Source organism: Schistosoma mansoni, chromosome 3 (assembly GCF_000237925.1).
Source record: "Schistosoma mansoni strain Puerto Rico chromosome 3, complete genome".
Taxonomy (NCBI): domain Eukaryota; kingdom Metazoa; phylum Platyhelminthes; class Trematoda; order Strigeidida; family Schistosomatidae; genus Schistosoma; species Schistosoma mansoni.
The window spans coordinates 12,064,497-12,088,566 of record NC_031497.1 but is presented as its reverse complement, the minus strand read 5'-3'; the positions used below and the strand labels follow the sequence as shown (position 1 = coordinate 12,088,566).

The window sequence follows — 24,070 nt, the reverse complement described above, 5'->3', positions numbered from 1 at the left end:
TGACTCCGGGGATGTTTTTGGGCATAACTTGGTTGAGTAGTTGTTTTATCAACACAATGTCATGCTCAAAACGAGCTTTCGGTTCTAAGTTGTCACTCTCCTTGACTCTATGGAGAATGACTGATCTGTCGCTGTGATCAGACCTCGGCTTGTCGACCCTTTTGGTGGGGGTATGACTTCCTTTTACGTCATTTTGGCGTTTTTTTCTTACGACCCGTACCCAATCGCCAACGTTCTTTGGAGTGGTAACCACATTCGCGTCAGGCGTACTGTGGGATTCCGGAAGAGTCAGGACGACTTGGGAGATCGGGTTATCTTTCGCGCTGGAAACCGATCGAGCCTTGCGGTTTCGGCTTCCTGAAGTTCCCTTCTGGGTACCATTTTTGATACGAGGGACAGAAGAGACTTTTTTGCGCGAGTTTCTGGTTGTAACAGTCCTCTTTGGAGGATGTTCTTCCTCCTTAGTAGGGTGTGGGTCGGCAGTTTTTGGACTCACTTGGGCCTGCCTTGTGTCAATCTGCGTGTCGACAGATTGAGTTCTGACTGATGTATCCCGACCGCGCTTGCCGAGACACTTTTTTGCGGCATTTACTATTGAAATGGCCTCGGTTAGCAGGCTATTTGCATCCAAACAGCACTGTTGACATAGCCATACACATCCATTTTTACTAAACCGCTTGAAAGCTGCAGGTGTTAGATTCGTGCAAACATCGTGGTACCAACCTTTGCACTCATCGCACTGCATGCCGCTATCAACAGGATATCGACATCCTGGGCGGTGGCAAATGCTATTGTTGCATCTTCCAGTCATTTTAAGATGCGAAAGTGAGTGTTGACTATAAGTAGAAAAAAAAACTATAAACAGTTAGGACCAAAGTACTAACAGACACAATGGAAAAAAAAGGTACTCTGGAGTACCGACGATAAAACTATTTAGGATACCAAAGATGATACTCTAATAGAATACTTTAACTGAAAGAAATTCAATCAAAGTATAAAAACAGTAGTCTTGATACGTTAATAACGATCAAAACAATAGAATTTACTCAACGAGGAAAAATACCACTGTCCTTTTTAAATAGCGCGCAGATTTGAGTTGAGTATTTGAGTTGTCTCACGTTTTCGTATCGTTCTTACCTGCGAAGAACACATAACGGTGTGCCTTGACCCGAAAATATCAGTAACATCTAGCCGGAACAATGGGAAACTTCAAGACAAATTTGTTGTCCGTTGCTTAACGACTGTATATACGAAGGTATCTAAGGGAAAATAATTTGGAGTTGGGTAATCTTTGTAGTTTTTATATACTGATAAGACATAGTTAGCGAGCGTATACTCTACAAAGAATCATCAATCACAGAAGTCCTGTTACTTTATGTGCTTTTGTCAGGCAGGTCTTAGAATTATCACTTTCGTTACTTAGAGGGTGGACATTATCAGACATGGTGTGGCTGAACTCAGATTTAGAACCGCTTCCGTAAAACCTTGCGAATTTTGCGAATGACGCGTCAATCGTTTTACATTAATTTGACCTTCGAGTGCACATTAGCCACCATCAATCGACGATAATAGTGGATCGTTGGCCATTTGGCGTTATAGCTTATGCCATTCCCTGAAAAAATTTAAATCTAACCTCTCACCCTAGCATACATCTGTAAATCCTAATAACTATTCTGTACACTAATTTGTAACCAAGTAAGTAAGCGGGGATTCTCAAAGTAGCGTCGTTTAAAGGTCGTCCGTAAGTCAAGGGGCAACTTTTTTTTCTGGAGCACCGAAGGACTATAAAGACTTTTTAATTGTCAAAGTTTGGCAGTGGTCTCACGTAGTCCTTGTTTTCCCCATCAAAACGTAAACACTGAAAGAGAAATACACAATTCTTTGCATAATATATTATATAAAACCACTGATATCTAGGAATATATTCCTAGATTTTCAGTTGGAACGAACTTCACAAGACTAAACATCGTTTGGGAGTAGGATAAAATTGACAAAGTAAACATAAAGAACGTCCATATACAGTAAGATTAATGAGATATTCAAGCTTTGTAAAGCTTTCATCGATAAACAGTCGTCGGATATTTAGGGTAAAAGTCGGAAATTCGCCCAATATTTAGGGTAAAAATCGGTAATTCGTCGGATATTTAGGGTGAAAGTCGGAAATTCGTCGGATATTTAGGGGAAAAGTCGGATATTTAGGGGAAAAGTTGGAAATTTAGCGACATTTGAAAAACAGAGCGACATAAAGGGGAAATTCCGATTTATTTCCCCCGGACGGGCGAAAAAGCAGACATTTTGGCGCATTTCCCCTTTATTTACGACTTATTTTCCAATGCATTTTTCGCTTTATTTCCCCTTTGTTCGCCTTTATTTCCCCTTTATTGGTTGTTTGGGAGCCAGTGGCTGATGACATCACAACACAGGTTAAAAGTGTCCGCTTGGCTTTTGGCAACTTGGGGCATTTATGGCATATGCCATAAATGCCATCTGCCAACTATTGGAAGAATATACTGCTCAGCAGTTTCCTCTCCTTGTAAATACAGAGAGTGGCTTTTAAATGGTGAGGATACTCGTTTGTTACTAATATTTGGTCATTGAGTTCTTCGAAGTACTGCTCATGTATGTTAAGACTACCAAGTGAGCAGTGTTCATATTACTTGCAAGATAGTAGGAGAATATAGATCGCTTTTATTTTTATTATTACTCATTATTAACGGCCTTATTCATGAACTTTGATCAACTGAAGTGCATGTGGCGTGTTATGTATGCCTTATTTGAACCCAGTCAGTAGTTACAGTCTTCCGAAACTTTTGTATATTTCTGGTCATTGTAGGAACGAATGGGGAAAAACATGGTTAAGGATGATCGCGTCAAAATATGACATAAACTTATATTGCTACTGCTTGGTTGTTTGAATCTCTAAGTAGCTTCGAGTTTTTTTAGTTAACCCTTAATAGACTACCTTAATTTTAGATTATTTGGCTGATAATCAATTACCGAAGTTCTTAAGATCTCTATTTGTACAACGCATCTACTTTTATTGCTTAGTAGTCTTCGGACTATTCACCCGAGTAGCCGCCAAATCAGAACGTGATTGATCAGGAACGAAATTATATTCCAAATAAATAAAGTTGAGTGGGAATAACAATCATATAGCGAAAGCTGTGAGTTTATGATGTATACACAAGAATATTCTAGACTTCCTCATCTACTTGTGCCGACAAGTTAAAATGAGCCTGCCAGTATGTCCCAACATCATCCTGCATGAAACATGCGTTAATCCAATCTGTAACCTGGAAACACCTCCCCTTCGAGGAAATTCGTAGGACCTAGTCTTATGCTCCACTCGCATCTGCGTGACTACCATGTTCCTCCAATCTGTTGACATAGGCGATAAAGAAGTGGTATCACTTTATCTGCACAGAAACTGCCCCATCCGTCTCTGGAGGTTTGATTTCAAAGGTATCTAGTAGGATATCAAGAGGTTTTCTATGTCGACTCTTGTTGCTTTAAACTTGATTAGCATGACGTACCAAAACTTTCGAGCCAATTTACACTTCATAAACCACATTTCCTTTCCTTTGTACCATTAAACCAGCTATCGATGTAGGATATTTGCCACGGTAGTCTATAGCAAATACTTTTTGACCCACAGTAAATACTAGTCTTTATACTCCATGATGTCGATTGAATTACTTCTCCATCGATCTGTTTTGTCGAGGTTTAAGGACTGGCACTAGACAGATGGGATCAAAATGGCTACGTACTTTTCTGCCTAGTAAAGTTCCGCCCGGAGAAACCCCGTTAGTTTTTTGAGGGTTCAGTATAGAGCAGTAGATGAGCACGAACCTTTCTAAAATCTCTTCGGTGATCGCCTCCCCCTTTGATTTCTGTAGAGAGTTTTTAAATGTGTTAATTAAAGCGTCCGACAGAATTCTGGGAAGATAGCAGATGTAAACTGTCCTATTGTCGCTAACTATTAACCCTGAAAGTACTGAATAGTTGACGTAGTTTCCTGACTGTGCAACTTGCAGTTGCACGTTCCATGAGAAAAATTTCTGGCCTCTTCCTGTACGCATCAACTACCAAAAGGTGAGTTTGTTCATGGAGTGGACTAGTGAAGCCCAAGTACATACGCTGCCACGGTGACAGGTGTTAGCCATGATTGCAGCTCCGCCTTCCGTGGTGCTTTCGTTACTGATGTGCATTCGGTGAACGGATTGGATAGTTGCTCCAGTTCTGGTGTCTAAGTGCGGAAATATGCACAACTTCATACTAGCGCTTCCATGCGATATGTTCCTAGATGTCCTGCATGCAACTGTCCGAGCACTGCTGGTTGCAGCTTCTTTGGGGTTATAACACTTTCGGCAAACAGAAGGCAGTCATCATTGTTTGGAAGAGATAGTCTGCGCTGGCAAAACTACTGAAGCTCCGTGGATCTGATCTTCGAGGGCTACCCTTCTAGGTGGAACTTTCTAACTTTTTGTAGAACTGAGTCTCGAAGAGTTTCTACTTCATCTGGTGAATCTGGTAGATGTGTTTTCACAATGGTGCAGTGACCAAGGTTAACCTCAAAAAACTGGAGGAAATTTTCCCCTCCCACTTGCCATTAGTGCAGATATTGGGGTGTCCAATGATAAATACGACATATTACACACACTGTTGAAAGGTTTATCAAATATTCCACGCTTTTTCAACATGTCTAGACCAAGAAGATGAAGGTTCGGTCGTTCTGTTAGATAGCAAATTCCCTTAGAGTTAATTACGTTAAAGGAAAATTTCACTGTAGATCGCTAACAGGTTTTAACGCTGAGGATCCTCACTCACTTTACTCTCCATGCTCCCCTAATACACAGTAACTTCTGGCTAGACACAAACCCCCACACATATATGCTTCTTAAACGGCTAGGATCTTACATAATCTCAATCACTGCATAACCAACAAACAGTCGTTGATTTGTTATGGATTGTTTCTAATGCTCTTGGCTTATGAGGTTTGAACCTAGTCATACTACCATAGGTCAAATTGAGATTTACCTGTTTGATTGATTCGTCATGTCTGATGTTTCTCAGACTTGTACACTCATTTGTCAGTGACTTGAGTGTGACATTTGGATCTTAATTTAGTCGAGTCATGGAACTAGTTCTAATCTCAACATCTTCAGAGCTTTGATGAATAATAAGCACTTAAATTGATCCTCCGTCAATTAGCGTAACTCAAGCTGTTCACACCAATTGCTAATATCTGCTTGAGTATCATAATCAACGGCCTCACGCCTCACCAAATTAAGACACTGATATCGAATACTAAACAGTAAAGAGGACTCATCGAATACCTCTGGAAGTTGGGTTACCCTCTCTTCGGAACTGAGATCTCGAGGTAATCTTGGCAATATGTGGTCAACTTCATATGCATGTTCAGTGCTTTCCAACTTGCACATCAACAATCGTGCCTTTCACGCGCCATCTTGTTTGCAGAACTGTATTTTAAATGTGTCTTCTCAACTCTTGAATTACGTGGAGGAGGTTCTTCAGCTTTCAGGGTTATAACTGAATTTTAAGAATGCCGCTAGCAAAAGCATCATAAAATGTAGTTGATATAGCTTATGAGCCTAAGCACTAAATGTTAAGCTGTTGTATCAGAGTTCCCAAAAGAAGCAGAGTCTAAGATCTTTATCTTCTTAACGCTGAGTAGTGTACTATTTCGTACTTTGTATTTCCAGTTTCTTATGCCTGATTACTATTAGTTATCAGTATCATTTATTTCATCCTATCGTTAATTATTCTAGTGACTTATTACCGATAGTCCAGTGTAAAGTTTTGGAAATTGTATCACAATGCAACTAGTCGGTATCTGTTCATCATGTTTTCCCAGTGTTTTTCTTGTTTTATCTATCCGTGCTTTTATATTGTATAATATGATAAATCCATTTGCATTGTGTGATGTTTCATGTTATTATACCTATCTATCAAAGTTAGAATTTAGAATATTAACGAAGTAACTGATTTCTGTCGTGTTTGGTGAACTAACTGACTCCCTATACTACTAATGTTATTGTGAAACTCTAATTTTGTTTGGGATATATGTTTTAATAAAATATAACTATTTTTATTCATCAGTTATAGGGTTAATGCGCAAAAGCAGTACGTACGTTTCCTACTGATAAATGGGTTTGTTGTTACCAAGAGGTTCGTATGTGTTTCCGGTATTGGCAAGTGTATCGGCAGCTACCAAACGTCGAGCTGAATGGTCATATATCAAAATAAATATTACACATTCATATTCATCAAATGACAAGTCATCTGAATTTGAAGAGGATAATCCAACTCAGAAACTCTCACCTGAATTCCAGAAAGCTATTGCCCATGGCCCAAGTCTTTCTGAATTTATCAAACTAAGCAATAACAATCAGTCAACTAAGGAAGATTTCTTCAGTTCCCCGAGTTCAGTTAATAAATCGGGAAAAAGGTAATTTAATCGTAGTAATTCATAGTGCATTCCCTTGGTGAACCAGTAGGCTTTTTAGTTTGATCATAGCATATATTTTGAATATTTAATTGACAAAGTGACAACTTTTTCCAACAGGTCCTGACCGTTGTTGCTACATTAACGTGGTGGTCAGGCTTGCCTATCGTAATGAATCAATCAGGTTATACTGACTGGAATAATTGTTCTTCAAGGTCCTAACATACCAGGTAGGTCGGTTGAAGAGTGGTAAGACTAAGAGTGGCAAACCCGAAGTTTGAGGGCAAAGTCGTACTGTTGATTGTATAGAGGTGTGACAGCAGTAAGGTGTTTCCCTCAGAAAACCAACATAACAGGGGTTCTGCCTTCCCACAAATGAAGGGTGGGTTTATAAAAAATCGACCCTAAAAATGCACACCCCGCCTTATCCCGCGGATATCCGTCTCCGGCGGTAAGGTCTCAACAAGTACTGAGCTAACACGAAAATTACGTACAAAATGGTCGCGTGTGACCGACCTCAATCAGTTGTCCCTTGATCACTGCGGTCACGCTCTAACGGCACTCAAGACTACTGTATTCGTAATCAATTTCCCTCTTCAATACTCATTAATCCTCCTACCTCGACTGTCAACCCTTTTCTTTCTCCCCAAGTGTCACCATGACCAGTGCGTGAAACACTCCTGGGTCTACTGAAACCTTGCTCCAAACTACACATTGGAGCCTTCAACGTACGTATCCCACGTCAAACCGGCCAGCAGGTCTCCTTGGCTAAGATCCTCGAATTTCGTACGATTGATGTCTTCTGTGTCTCCGGAACACGTATACAGGATCCCAGTATGGTCATTCATTTGACCTCACCTAGCCAAAATGAACAGCCAACGAAATATACCCTCCGTGTATCTGGCGACCCGATGGATAGTTCTCGTGGACTTGCAGGTGTAGGCATAACACTTAGTACGAGAGCAGAACAAGCACTATTAGAATGGATCCTCTCTAACAGTCGCCTGTGTGCTGTCCGGCTAAATGGCTACGTAAGAAGTTGGAAGGGTAGGGACACATGTCGTTGCCTTTTCGTCGTTTCTGCCTACGCTCCCACTGACTGCAGCCCGGATGAAGTGAAAGATGACTTTTACAGAAATCTCTCTGAACTTCTTCAAAAAGCTAAGCGCTCAGACATAGTACTTGTAGTAGGCGACTTTATTCCTCATTTATGTAGCTTAAACTAAACAGAAAGACATTTAAGTGGGTATTTTAGTATTCCGGCTCAGTGAACAGATAGTGGTGACTGTCTGCTGCAATTGTTCTCATACAATCGTTTATTTTTAGGAAGCACTAATTTTAAGCATAAGGAGAGACATCGTCTAACATGGCGATCTCCTGCACCAAACCAACGATGGACTCAAATAGACCATATTGCCATCATTCATCATTGGAGAGGCTTGATAGGAGACTGTCACTCGTTCTGGAATACCTGTTTGGACTTTGATCATACTCTAATACGGGCACGCATTTGTTTGCCCCTCACTGGAAGCAGAAAAGCTGCATCAAGAAGACCCATTAGAGTTGAACTCAATGACAAGAAAGGCAAAAGTAGATTCCCGGAAGAACTGAGATCATTTTTGGGCGATTCTGAAAACGAGGCTGATCCAGATGTTGCTTAGAAAGATATACAAACAGCTGTGAAAACAGCGGTGACGTCGATTAGTGATCTGAACCGAAGAGTTACGAAAAACCAGTGGATTTCTACTAAGTCTGTTGCATTGATGGATTCTCATAAACTCATCCCATCAGGCTCCAAACACGATGAAGAGCGGAAGCAAATCAGATCTAAACTAACCAAAAGTGTACGAAACAGTCGTGAGAAGTGGTGAGCAACGAAAGTAAAAGAAATGGAAAAGGCAGCGGCTGTAAGTAACATAATACAGCTTTTCAGACTAGTGAAAAAAGCCGGAATTATTAATTCAAGTGTGAGACAATCTCGGAAAGTGACGACACTCTTATCTGCTTATGGCAAATTATAATCCAATTTTGCAACCTCAGGTGGTATCCGGCAAGGCTATCCGCTATCTCCATTTCTGTTTAATTTCATCATGGACCTACTGCTGGAAATAACATTCTCTTCGACTGAATTTTCAGGAATTCATCTCCTACTAGGAGGTGGTGCTCTTCTCGACTCAGAATACGCAGATGACTTAGTTCTATCTGGTGAAGACGCTGATAAAATGCAGAGTTTTGGTAGGATTGAGCAACAATGCCAGGATGTTTGAGGTACGTTTCGATTTAGAATGTGCAGATGATAAAATGTAGAGTCTTCTATTAGCACTGAGTACCAATACAAGGATATTTGGAATGGGTTTCTCCCCCTCTAAATGTAAATTATTACTTTACGACTGGCCTGCGTCAACACCTAAACTAAGGACAGGAAGTGAAGTAGTCGAACACGTCGACAACTTCACTTATCTTGAAAGTCTGATCAGCCCTAATGGGTTGGTGTCTGACGAAATCTCAGCACGGATTCAGAAAGCTCGTTTGGCTTTTGCCAACTTACGTAACCTATGGCGAAGACGAGATATCCGTTTATTAATTATGGGATGAGTATACTGTGCAGCAGTTCGTTCTGTTTTACTTTATGGCTGCAAAACGTAGCCATGAAGGGTAGAAATATTTGTTCTCACTACCATTAAAGTAACTGCTCCTGTGAATTTGGTGTTGATCTTGTTGTGCTAAGTATTTATGGCAACTCGCACTGATGTATGTATATGCCTGATCGTACGTCGTAGCCAACTGAATTTTCTAAAAGGTGAGCTATTCACACTCAATGCTTATTGAGTACACAGCTTAAAATGGCAGTTAGTGTACCTGTAATTGTTTGAAACTCGTTAGTCGTGTTCAAAAACAGTCAGAATGGATCAAACCGAGAAACTTCAAATCTAATAATGAGAAAATACAGTTCATCTATTGAGTTTCGGATATGTAGTGCACATTTTTCAGCTTCAGGTATTTCACTAAATTAATATTCTAACACGATAGCTCGGTGGTTTTATGTCCATCACTTTAGTTGAATTTCTCTTTCCCTGCCCAGTAGAGTTGGTGGTGGATGTGTGAGGAATCCTAAACTATTATGAAACAGTGGTCTAGTGTTCCTAAGTTTTCAATATTCATTCATTGGATTTTACATTATTGTCAAATCGACCACCAAATTATATGAAACGTTCATAAAACCGCTGTATAAATGATACCTAGTGTACTGACTTGTAGTTTAAATTCTTAGCCTAAAACCATCACATGATCTCCTGCTTTTTATTTCTTCTAGTGACATCCAACCACTTTTTGACACAAAAATCATAAACCTGCTATCTTTGTGATGACTGCAATCTATTCTAAAAATTAATTTCTAATGTAGAAAATTCACTTCAAGAGTTACTTATCCAAAAATAGCGTTCGTGGTGTTTTAAATGAATTCTGTGATTTGAATTTTTTCATAATTGACTGGATACGTGAAAAGTCCTTTGTATTACTTTTTATTTTCCACTTGAATATCATGAAGGACTAAATACTCATCATGAAAGGTGTGTACGAGTATTTATTTATTTATTTATTTAAACACATAAATATTGGTACAAGGAAGCACCAGATACATATGCGCCGCACAAATCTCATTCGATTTGTGTGAGGGCTGTAATACTGCCCAGGTGCCCAAACTGAAGCAGGTGGTTTTCTTAGGGGGCCACACCCGGAGCCTTTGACCGAAAGATCTGATCCACAAGGCAGTGGAGCATCGTGAGGAGATGCAGTCCCATGGTAGCCGGTGACCAACAGCAGGTTCATTCGCCATTCGTTCCATCAGGATCCTGGAGCCCATGTGCACCATTGGTTTGGAATCAGGGTTTTCCAACTCCCCTAGGTGGACTTTCCATGTTCACCAACCCGGTTAAAGCGCCGGACATTCGCTTTTCGTCCTCTCAATTTCGTAAACAACACCCCCGCCACGAGAAGGCAGTGAGTAGGACTTCCCTGGCAGAGGCTATATACGCGTGGCCATGTGGGAGCATTTGGAAAGGGAGAGCGTACTCTCCTCACTCTCGGCCGTACCAGGGCATTTGGAGGCTCGTGTACGAGTATATTATAACGGTATTTGTCTTTCTTGTAAACCTCCATTGATCATATTCTTATGTGCATCCCAAAGTAATGTGTATCCTTAAGTATTACATAACTAATTATATGTTTCTTTGGTTGATATGACGCTGGATATATCATTTCTATTTACTTTATAAACTTTAGCCTCCGTCTTCCAGAATGGTTAAAGACTGAGATACCGTGTGGCGGTAGTGTGGCGCGTTTGCAAAAACAGTTACGTTCCCTCAATTTGCATACCGTAAGTTATACACTTTTTTGTTTTTTCCCTTTGTTTTCCTCGTACTTCCTGTTTTAATCGATTTTTATATGGTTCACTTCACAAATTTTCAAGTCTCCAGTCTATCGTCTATTTTGAGCCAAACATAAATAATTCGTTAACACTATGAGTAAACCGCATTTTCGAAGGAAATGGTGGTTGGAAAATTCTAATGATATCTTTTTTTATGAACAATACTTAGTCTCGGTTTCTATATTTAATCAACTTGAGGTTTTAACTGCATTTTTGTTTTGCTGGGAAATTGGTCTAGTCAAAGTATGTATGTTCACATTTTAGGAATAGATAATGAATTCATTCATCTATGTAGGTCAACTAACTGTTGCTGATATTTTGTTGCCTCTTTCGCTGTGCTTATTAGCCTAAATTCCGAACCATAAATTTCTCAAAATATTGGGCACTCCCAGTATTCATGCCATTCCCTGTAATGAGTCATATGGAACACTAAATATGATTCATCTCCTTCATTTTCTCCTCACATAAGCTGATATCGAAATTGGTAATAGTTTGTTTACTGGTAATCAACAAAGGAATGTAATATTAAATGCTATTTTTAGACCATCCATATGTACGGACTATAATGAGTGATTTTGCGTTTACCATATATGCAACATATAAACAAATCAAAATAATGAATTTCGCTACGTTTATTTTGGAAAATGTTTAAGCATGGCTCTCTAAAGGTTTCATAAATTGATGTTCGTCTCCGACATTGTAAGAATCAAAGGAAATTAAAGTCTTCATAGTTTCTTTGTTTATTATAGGTTTGTGAAGAAGCTCGATGTCCTAATATTAGTGAATGTTGGACTGCGGGAAAGTCTACAGCCGCTACGGCTACAATTATGGTAAGTGTGTCTATGAAAGCGAAAAGGCATACGAAATAATGAAGTTTGATGTATTTATATGACGAACAATAAATAACATGATACATTTTCTGCTTTATTCGGAACTACTTGGTTTTGTTCTACATTTATTGTAGTGAATATCTCCTTCCTCACTTTTACTAGAATTCAACGTCTATCGACCTAAATGGCAGATTTTAATTCAGTAGGTCACTGATCTGCCAATTGTATCTTTTAAAGCGTTTATTATTTTCTGGATAGGCTTGTTTTTCCTCAATTTTCTGTCTCTCGTAGATACCGAGAATAATTCGGAAACGTGTTATCAAATGTAATAAACGCATAATATTTCCCGGGCTTCGCCATTTTGAGTGTGATTTATATCAGTTTCTGAAAATAAATTAAAGTTATATGTCAGCAAGGAGAATAACACTATTTTCTTATGTATTAACTAACTTATAGCCAAGATCATCATGTTACTTAATAGGGATATTGGTAGTCAAAATCAATCTAGTAGGATATTTGACTCAGAGATAAAAGCTATTCTGTTCATGAGTTTGTAGGTATCAATACGAAGGTTGGACTTGGTGTTTTTAAATAACTTGAGGATTGAGTAGATAGTTAATGATAAATATATTTTTTGTGATATCACAATGAGTAGAAAATTGTGTTTCTGACATTTCGCGACTTTGTGTGAGCTACTTCAGAATAAATAAAGATTCTTATCTACTCTGAAGAAGTAGCTCACACAAAGTCACAACACGTCAAAAACACAATCTTCTACTGATTGGTATATCATAAAAAGTACATTACTATACTATGTAGTTTGGTAAAACATGTTAGGTGTTAACGTAAGAAATGTGTTTCATATTTACACAATTGGATCAGGTAATTGCCAGCTATTAATCTTTTTCTTTCTGTTTATTAAATTTCGTGAAATGTAAATGCTAAGGATGTGAGGCCATTTAACCTAAAATCTATGGAAAATTCGTCAACTTATTTATTTTTCCGTTTACTTCTTTAAGTTGTGTAATGAGACACCAAAAACTGACCCACTTGAAATCTCATGATATTTGTAAAGAATTGATAAAGAAATAATATAGTGCCAATAATAATAATAATAATAATAATAATAATAATAATAATAATAGCAATAATAATAATAATAATCATTGAAGGTAATTGTTCAAGAAGAACAACAACACAGATATCTTTCACTAATTAAAATTTTATGAACCCATAACACGATAATAACAGGATCGTCACTCCGGCTTCGAGATATGTTTTATGAGGTCTAGGAATACTGAGTATATTATTATTGGAACGTAATCCGACTGTGTTATAACAGTCCGTTTTCTTTTTTACACGAAGGTGACGTTAATTTACCTTCGACGAATATCTAGACTAGATTCCCTCCCAGTGTCTACTCTACAGGACTTCAATACAACTCAGACCAAGAACACGTGATTAGCCTGACTAGAACGTAAATATATTTCCACACCGAAACCGACACAATCCAACAACAAATAGACAATCAATCAATAATAATAAATAATAAGGCTAGGGGAATATATAACTCATCTGACACATGTCAGATTATCTACATGTCTGACTAAGCAGACAACCAATCATTACCATTCTCGCCCACACATCAGACTGGCATCCTCTAAGACCAACACATTCCACTTTTTGTTATTTCACAGCCGGCTACTCTGTTTTCAAGCAGTCCATTAATGAACAAATAACACTTGACACAGAACCTGCAGAGATGTGTAAAAATCTAAACTACTAATTTGGGCATCAATCACAAAGGACACTTTGTGATTGATGAGTTTATATTTTCAAACATTAACACTACACGGTGTCCTAATTATTTCTAGCAATTTTGTAGAGATCACGATTACAGGATAAGGCTCAGTAAGGCCAGTTTTCACAAATGTAAATCAGAGCTACGGAGTTGTACCTCCGACATCTTAAAATTAGGTCACAATTGCTAAATCCCTAAATGAAAGTAAATTGCTGTCTTTCGTCACATAGGTTAATTTGTCCGCCACATCAATATCTACACAACTACCCAGATTCGTGAGATTGTTAAATATTTTCATCCGCGTCTGCCAATGCCATGAAAGATGCTTCCAGTACTGTAGTATAAAAATCATAGCATAATGACAAACGTTTACGAGTTAAGGAAATGTAATTTATCACTGAATATAGACCTATTATAAGTGGGATTGAAACATGTAAAATAACTAGTTACAAATAGTAATGAAATTTCATGTCATATTTATAATTTTTCTACATATCACTTTGTGACACCGTGAATGCTTAAAATTTTCTTGTTCATACTTATAAAAGCATGAAACCACTGGAATAATCTAAGGAATTCTGCTCACATGTACAGTGGTTTTTAAAAAGGATGTAGATGACTACATTGATGTAAAGGGTTCAAAAATCTTTTGTGCCGAAATCCGATAAAATTCATATCAGAACTTCACGTAATCTAATTGGTAAACACGTTTACCAGCGTTGTCTTTTTATATGTCGATTGTCAGAGACCGATTCAATTTAACAGCCATATAGTTACTATAAACATGTACAAATAATAAGAAAGATAAGTGCACTACATGTTTTTCAATGATAATTGAACAATCCTTGGAAAAATGCACTTATATAATCTTGGTGGTTATATAAAAGCTGATGGATTATCTTATAATCTAAATAATTCAGCACGTCATCATATTTCTTTACAAAAATTGAGAAATAACTAAAAATGATTAGTAATAAACAGAACGAATTAGATTAAATTAGTACTATGTGGTTAACATTTAGAGAATGAATAAATGTAGTTGTTCTTCTATTATGAAATATCCTCTCCAAATATTTACTTGATGCATTAAGCAGCAAATAATATATTTCATAAATCTTAAAACTGTATTTTAAACATATTGGGTTTATTTATTATTTAGGATATTAGTGTTTTAAATATTCTTTTTTAGATAATGGGTGATACATGTACTAGAGGTTGTCGGTTTTGTTCTGTTAAAACTTCACCGAATCCACCACCTCTTGATCCAGACGAACCAGTGAATACTGCAGAAGCCATAAGCAAATGGGATGTAGACTATATTGTCATAACATCAGTTGATCGTGATGACTTGGGAGATGGAGGGGCTCGACACATAGCTAAAACAAGTAATATATATGTTAAATTTTCTGTTCGTTCTATTTTTTATCTGGTAATCCAAGTATTTTGTTAATCAAGACAATAGTCGCTGTTAGATGTCAATGACTTATTACAAAATCCATCTTCAAATCCAAAAAAAATTTTAGTTAGCGTTTTTAGTATGTAATACAAAATATCCTTTTTCATTCTCACCTTGGACTTAAGGTAGCTATCGACTCTTATAGTCACGTAGTTTTGTAATAGTGTCTGACATCGAAGGGCATACCAAGAAAGTACATAACCTTATACATGGTCTGTACTAGTTGAGTCAGAGCTTATGGCGAATCGATTACTTCAAGGGGTGTTCGTCATGGTTTTCTGCTTTCCCCGCTATTATTTAACTTTGTCGCAGACATGCATTTGGAGATAATGCTCTCACCGTCTGACTTTTCAGTAGTTAATCTTCTACCAGAAGATTCACCCATTGACTTAGAATGTGCAGATGAGATAGTTCTGTTAGGCTATAAGACGCTTACAAAATATAGAGTTATCTGACCACTCTAAGTAACAATGAAACCATGTTTGGTATGTGGTTCTCTCCCTCCAAATGTAAAATGTTACTTCATAATTGACTTGCGTCATCTCTTGAATCAGTAATACGCAGTGAAGTAATTGAGGGAATCGACCGGTTCATTTATCTTGCGAGTTTCAACAATCCTGATGGGTTGACGTTTAACGAAACCTCACGTATTCAGGTTTGATTGGCTTTTTCCAATTTTCATAGTTGAAATCATGGGTCAATTGAAGCTAGACCACCATCGAAAACCTGGAAGCACTGGACGGCCGTTTCGTCCTATTATGGGACTCCTCGGCAGTGCGCATCCACGATCCCGCACTCGCGAGATTCGAATCCAGGACCTACCAGTCTCGAGCCGGAGCCCTTAACCGATAGACCACTGAGGCGGCATCCAATGGTGTTAATGTCTAACTTCAACCAATCCACGATTTTGAGCGACCGTTCACCAATTGTCCAATTTTCCAGTTTGTGTCACCTGTGACGTAGGCGAGATGTCCATTTGGCAATCAAAGAACGAGTCTATTGCTCAGTAGTGCGCCTCGTTCTACTCTGTGAGTGTGAAATATGACTATCAAGAAGAGTACCATTATTTGTATATCGTACTCTGCCCTAATCAAGTAGAGTACGTAACAAATACTTCTACTACTCTGCAGTTCGCCCTAGCAACTTCATCTTGCTTTGCTAGTAGAGTATGACAACTTTAACTGTTGTACACTCATCACGTACTACGTTTTATTTGACTAATTAATTCTCAATCTGACTGGTCAAACCGATGAGTTTTTACTATTTTTTACAGAATTTTGTCCTTAGTTATTCTAACAACTTTGGTTCGTTTGCGTAGAATAACTTCGAAGTGAAGCTTTAGTTATATAACTGGATCTTTACTTATTCGTACTTAAAGCATAATTTAATGCTGTACGTCTAGAAATCTTTTAGGATCAACAGTATCATAAATCCTCTAAATTCACTCGTGACAATTACACGCCTTCCTAACCACAAAACATATATGTACTCTCTGTTTTTGATACAAGCTGAAAATTCAATCGTATGCAAAGTCTGATTATTTGTATAGGATTGTGTGTAGGCAATTACTATAAGCATAAGCCCTAAATACGATAATGTATTGATATTTCACTTCCGACTTGCTGTAGGTGTTTCAGATGAGTTGTAACTATTAAAATACATTTCATTTTCCCCCATACGCACAAATTGCGAATAAATGTTTTGCAATTTTTTATTTTCTAGTTCGCCAAATAAAAGTACGTAAACCATCAATTATAGTTGAATGCTTAGTACCAGATTTTCGAGGGTGTACAGACTCCATTCATACAGTTGTTCGTGCTAGTCCCGAAGTATATGCGCATAATATTGAAACTGTGGAGTCACTACAACGGTGAGTGTCTTTAATCAAAAATATGATTACTCACATACACCAGCTATATATATATATATATATATATATATATATAAAGATGACCTACAAGCGGCTCTTATAAACAATCGTTTACTGTCGACCATTCTTCCGGTTCTGGACTATTCGTTATTTAATTAATGAATTGTCACTACAGGATTATTATGCAAAGCAGTTAAGTTTAATACTGCCTTTTTTGGGACTAAACTGCTTTCCAAAATATATCGCATGTTACTATGGGATCGTATTTTTGAAGATTGAAGAAATGTGTAACTATAATAGCTTAATCGTTAATGCAATATAAGGAGTTTTTCAGTTAAACTGCTAGTCTAACTGATATCTTAGCATCAAAACTAAATAAAAGGAATAATCAATCCAACGTTATCTGTTTGTATAATGTATTCAGTTTTCTTTATGATTATTGAGTGTTTTATATAATTTTATTCCAAGAACTTTTAAATTCTTTTAGCGTTGTGAGGGATCACCGAGCTGGTTATATTCAGTCACTTCGAAGCCTAGAGACTGCAAAAGAACGTAGTAATAGGCTTGTGTCATCCGGAGATGCCGACTTTTTAGTCGTCACAAAATCCAGTATTATGTTGGGTCTTGGTGAGAAAGAAAAAGAAGTAATGATAGCTCTTAAAGACTTACGTCAGGCTGGAGTTGACTGTGTAACAATTGGACAATATGTACAACCGACTAAGCGTCATCTAAAAGTGAGCTATTGTCAGCTTTTAATTTATTTTAGTTTTACTAAAATAAATAACTTTTTGGACTTATGAATAATTAGCACTAGAGCAGAATTCATGATACTGCTATTCCGTTAAGTTAGTTTCTACAACTAATAGACTGGTTTAATAAAAAAATTCTTTTCCTGATTTCAGATATAAAGAAAAACACTCGTACTTTAATAATGAGCTATTGCGTTGTATAAAATATGATAACCCCATTGACAGCTCGTGCAACAGGAACGATTCATCTCGACCCTTGATAAATTAAATCAAAAATTTTGTAAATCACTATAATAAAGTATGGTAAATTGGTGCAACCTTTTACCTAGTCGAGTTTTCAATGAATAGATATTTTTTTAAATGATCCATTTCTTCGTACAAACGAAATGGGATGTTGGATTTTTGTACTTTAGGAAGGTAATACACAAAAGGCAGTCCGTGATTCTTTCTCCTTCAGATTGTTATGAGTTGAGTTATCAATTCCTTAAGAAGTTTGTTGACTCTGTTTACGATTGTTCCTCCATTCGACCTACAATGGGATGCATCTAAATCTTTTGAAAAAACACTACTGAAATAGTACATGAAGAATTCCTCGAACCTCTGGTAACATATATTCATTATTTGTCAAATATAAAACTAAACAAAAGTGCAAGTTTTAATTGATATCACGAACCGATCAATGTTAGACCACCATACCTATACTGATTATCATCATATGCTAACTAGTGACTAGCCTCCAGAAGTAATTCTCGGAGTTTTAATGAGAAGCCGTGACCACTGTGAAGCAGTAACGAACTGAGCACAATGGATTGGTTGAAGCTAGACATTAACACCGGTTCACAGTTTTCAATGTTGGTCTAACATTGGTCGGTCCATGGTCTCAATTAAAACTTAACAATCTCCACAACCCTATACTAATAAAACTAAAAGTGTAGTTCTCTCCCAAAAGATTAATAAAATCTGATAAAAGTTCCCATGTTGTAAGAATATATTGAAGAGACCCTGTCTGTAAAATGTTTTGAATTCTCAACGATACATCGAAATTCCAGATTGACAAATCTAAGAAAGATTCCATCTGTAACAATCGGAAACATAATCGATAAATATTTTAAGGAAACTCATTATTAACTCAATGCACAGCAATCTGAAGGGAAAAGGATGACAGACTGCCTTTCGTGCATCATCTTAAAGTACACAAATCCAACATCCAATTTGGACCTATAATGTCTATGTTAAACTCATCATGTCATAAGTTGACTTAATTCTTATTTGGATAAGTGGGACCAGTTCTTGGGAAAATGATGCCCTATAGTCTAAACGACGTAATTCATTTTTCCGAAGAAATGGATCACTCAAATATATCAGATAAATGCGTAATTTTTAATGTTGCATGAACACTAATAATTAAACAGTACCGTAATATCGTTGGCTGTAGTAGTTATTAAGCCTAACTGCTTTCGTAAGTCATAGAATCTTGATATAGAAGACTTGTACTTATAAACCCTTTCATTTTATTAAAGTTTAGGCTTCTAGTCAATTCTTCTCCTCTGAGAAAAATTTATCTGGACATCGAAATCTATCACCTGCTAAGCAAAATATTTTCTGTGTTAGATAAATTAGGTAACTCAACACTACGTGTTAAGTGATTAAATCGTTAAAACTGGTTTCTCTGTTGATCAAAATTATCGACTAGTTCTTATCCTCACTTAATGATTGTTTGTAGTGGTTGGGTGCTCCTGAACTAACTGTAGCGCTACGTTTTAGTAGAGATATTTCCTATCAGAAATTTTCAAAGTTGGGTCCCACTGAAGCAAAAGAGAAATCTGATCCATTCTCTCTGTATGAGCGTTAGATGTTTCTGTTTCGAAGATACAATCGATATCTAAATTGATAAACTACGGCACATACTGACCAATAATGGATATCCGCCTAGATTCACTGGGAAAGATAGAAAGTCGAAACAACAACGCAGAAGTTCCCACAATACCAGAGAAGACTTTCTTCATGGACATGCATTCTAAATATACTGCAGCAGAAAAATTTTGGAAAACAGGCTATCAAGATCCCTGAAAAAACATCCTAGTTGGCCTATGATTCCAAACCATATGAAGGATAAGCTCTCGCTTTTGGCCGAATCAATGCTGATCTGTTAGTTTACTCGCTCATGTGGAGCAGGTTATGTTGGCCAGATCTGAGAAAGCTATATCGCATGCAGCTATATCGTTAACTACAGCAGAACGTAACTACAGTCAGGTCGAGAAGAAAGCATTGTCGATTATCTTCGGCGTAAAGAAGTTTCATAAGATGATAGTTGAACGCCAGTTCACTCTACTAACTGACCATTGTTAGCCATTTTTGGGTCGAAGAAAAGTACCCCGGTATACACAGCAAACAGATTGCAACGGTAGGGAACTACACTCTCGGGTTATGACTTCAAGATCAAGTACCAGCCTACTACTGATTTTGGACAAGCTGACGCTTTGTCTAGACTGATTGTTTGACGAGTAAAACAAGAAGATACCTTGGTGACAGCAATTGAGATGGAAGCAGAAGTACATCGAGTGTTGGAAGACGCAGTCGATGGTTTACCAGTTACTTTCAAACTATCAAAGAAGCCACGGAAAATGACAAGACATTAAGAGAAGTTAGTGGTTATCTCCTCATCAAGTGGTCAAACCGTCATTTTCGAGGAGAGATGTTACAATATTTTCGCCGGCGAGACTCACTCATGATGGTCGATTCATGTATTATGTTTGGTGACAGAATTATTGTTCCAAAAACATTACGCCACAGTGTTCTGAAACAATTCCACAGCGGCCATCCTGGTGTAAGATGAAAGCGTTGGCTCGAAGCTGAATTTCATTGGTCGGTTGTCATTTTTAATGTACTATTTTGTGACGTTTTCCAAAGACATTTTTATGCTGTATACATACGCTTGAGTTGTATGCTTGTTATTGTCCGTGCTTCTGGCTGCTTGTGGAATATACCGTCCCTCATCTGAATATAGATTTCTCCCTCTAGTTGGTGGGACTGAGACGCACTGGACTAGTTTAGATGTCTTGTCGTTATGTCACTGGTCCTTCGTCCCTTTCGCCGATTTAGGGTGACCTCGTAATCTCTTCAAACAGCAATTTGGCAATGAGGATGGTGCAAGCATGGACCCTTCAAAAGTGAAATTATTGTTAGAACAGCAACTGAAAGTGATGCAAATGTTAGCAGGAACGAAAAATTGTTCCTACCGCACAACCGAGCACATCTAATTCTACTACTGCACCGTTAGTTGATGACATCGCAAGCAGTATCTCTGGATTTCATCGCGATCCCGATACCAATGTTACTTTTAATATGTGGTTACGGCGCTATGAGGACTTATTTAAATTTTATTCTGCTAACCGAGATGAGACTTGAAAGCCGGGTCCTTATGATTTAATTTGATTTCGCCTCTGAACCCACATCACTACTCACTCTTCGACATCGTCCAGTCATTGAGCTAACAGTCTGGACATAACTCCTCACTGTTCAACGCGCGTTATTGATGTTTGAAGCTGGTTATGAACAAAGACGCTGATTTCATTACGTATGTGAGCATCGTCAAGCGTGAATGCTTCTGGCTGAAGTCACTGACTGAAGATTACTTTAAAGCCCTCATCTTCATCTAGTCTCTAATCACAAAAGTTCATTGATATTAGAAAAAGTTACCATGCCGATTGGATCAAGATCCCAAACTGACTCTTACAGATATTGCAAATGAATATCAACATTTAATTAATCTGCAACGCGACACTACAATGGTTCGGTGTGGTGGTCCCGATCGTTCGGAATTTCATGTAGTCTAACACAAATGAATCTGCCTTCTTGGTGCTCTTTTCAATAACACTGTCACAAGACTTGCTAAACAAGAATCCTTACAAATAATTCTACGTACGTTTTAAGTATTAACGAAAATGATGACCTGAATTTCCTAGAATTGATTGTGTTTCAGAATATTAGTGATGTAATAGACATTGCGTATTTTCGGAATAACTTTTAAAATTCCATTTTACATAAATAATACTTCAATGTTTAAAAGATTTCTGAAACGAAATAAATTTCCAGTAATTAAATTCTCTATATTCAATTCTGTTGATTACTAATCTATAATCACCCAGTTCCCACTTATTTTGGATAATAACATCTTCCAGATTATTCAATAATTTAGTTTTATGATGGTTTGTAGTAACAGTTTTTGTAATGTAAAACTTGTTAGACATGTTTATGTTATTTTTATGTTGTAGCATTAAATAATACAATTGGACTTTTCTTTAAAAAAAATTTTTTTTTCAAGGTTAAAGAATATATTCATCCAGATAAATTTGATTATTGGGCGAAAATTGGCAATGATTTGGGATTTTTATATACAGCTAGTGGACCATTAGTTCGATCATCATATCGAGCAGGTGAATATTATATAAAACACATTATAGATCAACGTAAACGGAAAAACATATGATACGAGATTGAACAACTGAGCACACAAATACAGTTCATATGATGAGAACTTTGGAAATAATAAACCTTAGAGTATAGAAGTAAAGTGTATATAGTCAGTCAGGTTGACTTTTCTATTCAAATTACTTTTTAAACGTTCATTTCACAAGATCTTTTTAGTTATTTTATGAATGATATATATATATATATATATATATATATATATATTGTTACTGAATATTTAGTTGAAGTAATTACAGTAGATTTTCTTATGAAACAAGAAATTTCATTCTCTAACTTCGAATGGTGAGAATATTTTTCATCCTCTATTATTGAGTGTACTACAGCGTAAGTTTGTTTAACCCTGATAAAATTAGCAATATTTCGCCATTTCTATATTGATGTGAAATTAATGCTAGAATTCAACATTAATGGATAAAAAGTAAAAATAGATCTATGCATCGGTATTGACCTCAACGCTGAGCGTCTCATCTTCATGTCTTTCCGATTTGGTACAGATACTCATTGTGTTCAACAGGTTTTTTGCCAAGTATTTCAGGTTGTATTACCTTCAAAATTTTGTCCCATATCTTTAGTTTAGCACTCGGTCGCACGTCGAAAACAACCTATATCTATTAAAATGAAAAATCTTCAGCTAAATTGCTATAGTTTTCCTAATATGCTATGTGTAAAAGCCTACATGCAATCACACTTATATGTATCTTACATTTCCTTCGATTTTTTATCTTCTGTTAAATCAAACTAGCACTAATTAGCTCAGCAGTTTTCGTTATATAAAAGAGAAAAACGCAATGATAGTTTGTGGTGTTACGTATTTTGAGAAGTTTCCACTCATTTATTGGTTAAACTAGGAACGTAGCTTCGTTTAAAGCGGATTAATTCAAATAGTTTAGTTTTTTGCATACGCTAACTTAATACTACATCTCTATAGGGTGCTACTTCAGTCTCGTAGAATGCAATTCTAAAACAGTAAGCTACGATTATCAATTGTTATTAACTATGTTATCTGTTGAGATTTATCACGTCATTTTTTCTTAAAGATATCCCTGAGGATTAAGTTGGTCATACTTTCGAAGTATGTCTGGATCTAATATTTTATTAATTGAAACAATAAGAAACGTGTTATAATACACCAGTTTCCAGCAAAACAAAGTCACTAACACTGATTTTAATGAACACCAACAACTCTCAACCAGAAATGACCATACAAATAGGATAAAAAAAGAATACTTTGTTGGAATTAAGTGAAATCCAAGGGAATCTTCACGTTATCACTTGGACTAATTAATTTTTACTGTTGATTGATAGGACCACATTTACCAGCTTGAATGGGTATACAGTTGTTTAATAAATAGTTTCGTGCATCAGAATTCATTCTGAGAGTATTTGGTGATAGATTAAGTTTACCGAAAATTGTTATAAATCGCTTGAGCGTTTTAACATATTAACACTAACAGCAGCCAGCAATCCTAACATTCACGCGGTCAGTCAGCTACAACGTAGGATCAGGCACACATATGAATTGGTCCAAGTTGCCATGCCTCGCTAGCACAACAACATGAACATCTGATTCATAGAAATAGTAAATTTAGTGGTGGTAGTATATAAAAGATAGGTTGTATATAAGGATATAGTATAGGAAGGAAGAACGTTATGAAGCAATTTTAATCTTAAGGTTTAAGGGAAGATAAAGAGTGTATACACCTACGCCATTGTGATCGATTTTGAACCATGTCACCTAGAGTCTCCAACCATTGGTTACGATAGTCACGCGGGCCCCAACCAAGTAGTCTCCATCTACCAACATGACTCAGACTAGAAGTTATTGACTTCAAGCTCTAATGCCACATTTCGGTTTGGCCATCCCTAACTTTCTTCCAACCATCCGCTACATTAGTCAGCATAGAGCGTCTTGGTAATTGCTGTGTCTAACCTCACTATTACTTAACCGGTGATCCCAGCAGATGCAAGCAATATTTCTAAG

The 24,070-nt window shown here is 37.1% G+C and overlaps 1 protein-coding gene across 1 annotated transcript; it reads left to right on the top strand.

Annotated features, from left to right (window-relative positions):
- The first annotated feature begins 1,123 nt into the window (after positions 1-1,123).
- Positions 1,124-22,346, top strand: Smp_010100 (lipoic acid synthetase). Its single transcript, XM_018799246.1, has 8 exons — positions 1,124-1,256; positions 6,121-6,469; positions 10,748-10,841; positions 11,642-11,722; positions 14,713-14,908; positions 16,702-16,849; positions 17,337-17,583; positions 21,923-22,346. Exons 2-8 carry the CDS (start codon positions 6,168-6,170, stop codon positions 22,085-22,087), a joined length of 1,233 nt encoding a protein of 410 aa, XP_018651054.1. The 5' UTR covers positions 1,124-1,256; positions 6,121-6,167; the 3' UTR covers positions 22,088-22,346.
- The last annotated feature ends 1,724 nt before the right edge of the window (positions 22,347-24,070 follow it).

Bases quoted from the DNA above. Each gene is read 5' to 3' on its own strand.
- Smp_010100 (XM_018799246.1), top strand. From the start codon at position 6,168: ATGGGTTTGTTGTTACCAAGAGGTTCGTATGTGTTTCCGGTATTGGCA. The intron at 6,470-10,747 runs GTAATTTAATCG...TATAAACTTTAG, and splicing joins GTTAATAAATCGGGAAAAAG to CCTCCGTCTTCCAGAATGGT. The intron at 17,584-21,922 runs GTGAGCTATTGT...TTTTTTTTCAAG, and splicing joins CGACTAAGCGTCATCTAAAA to GTTAAAGAATATATTCATCC.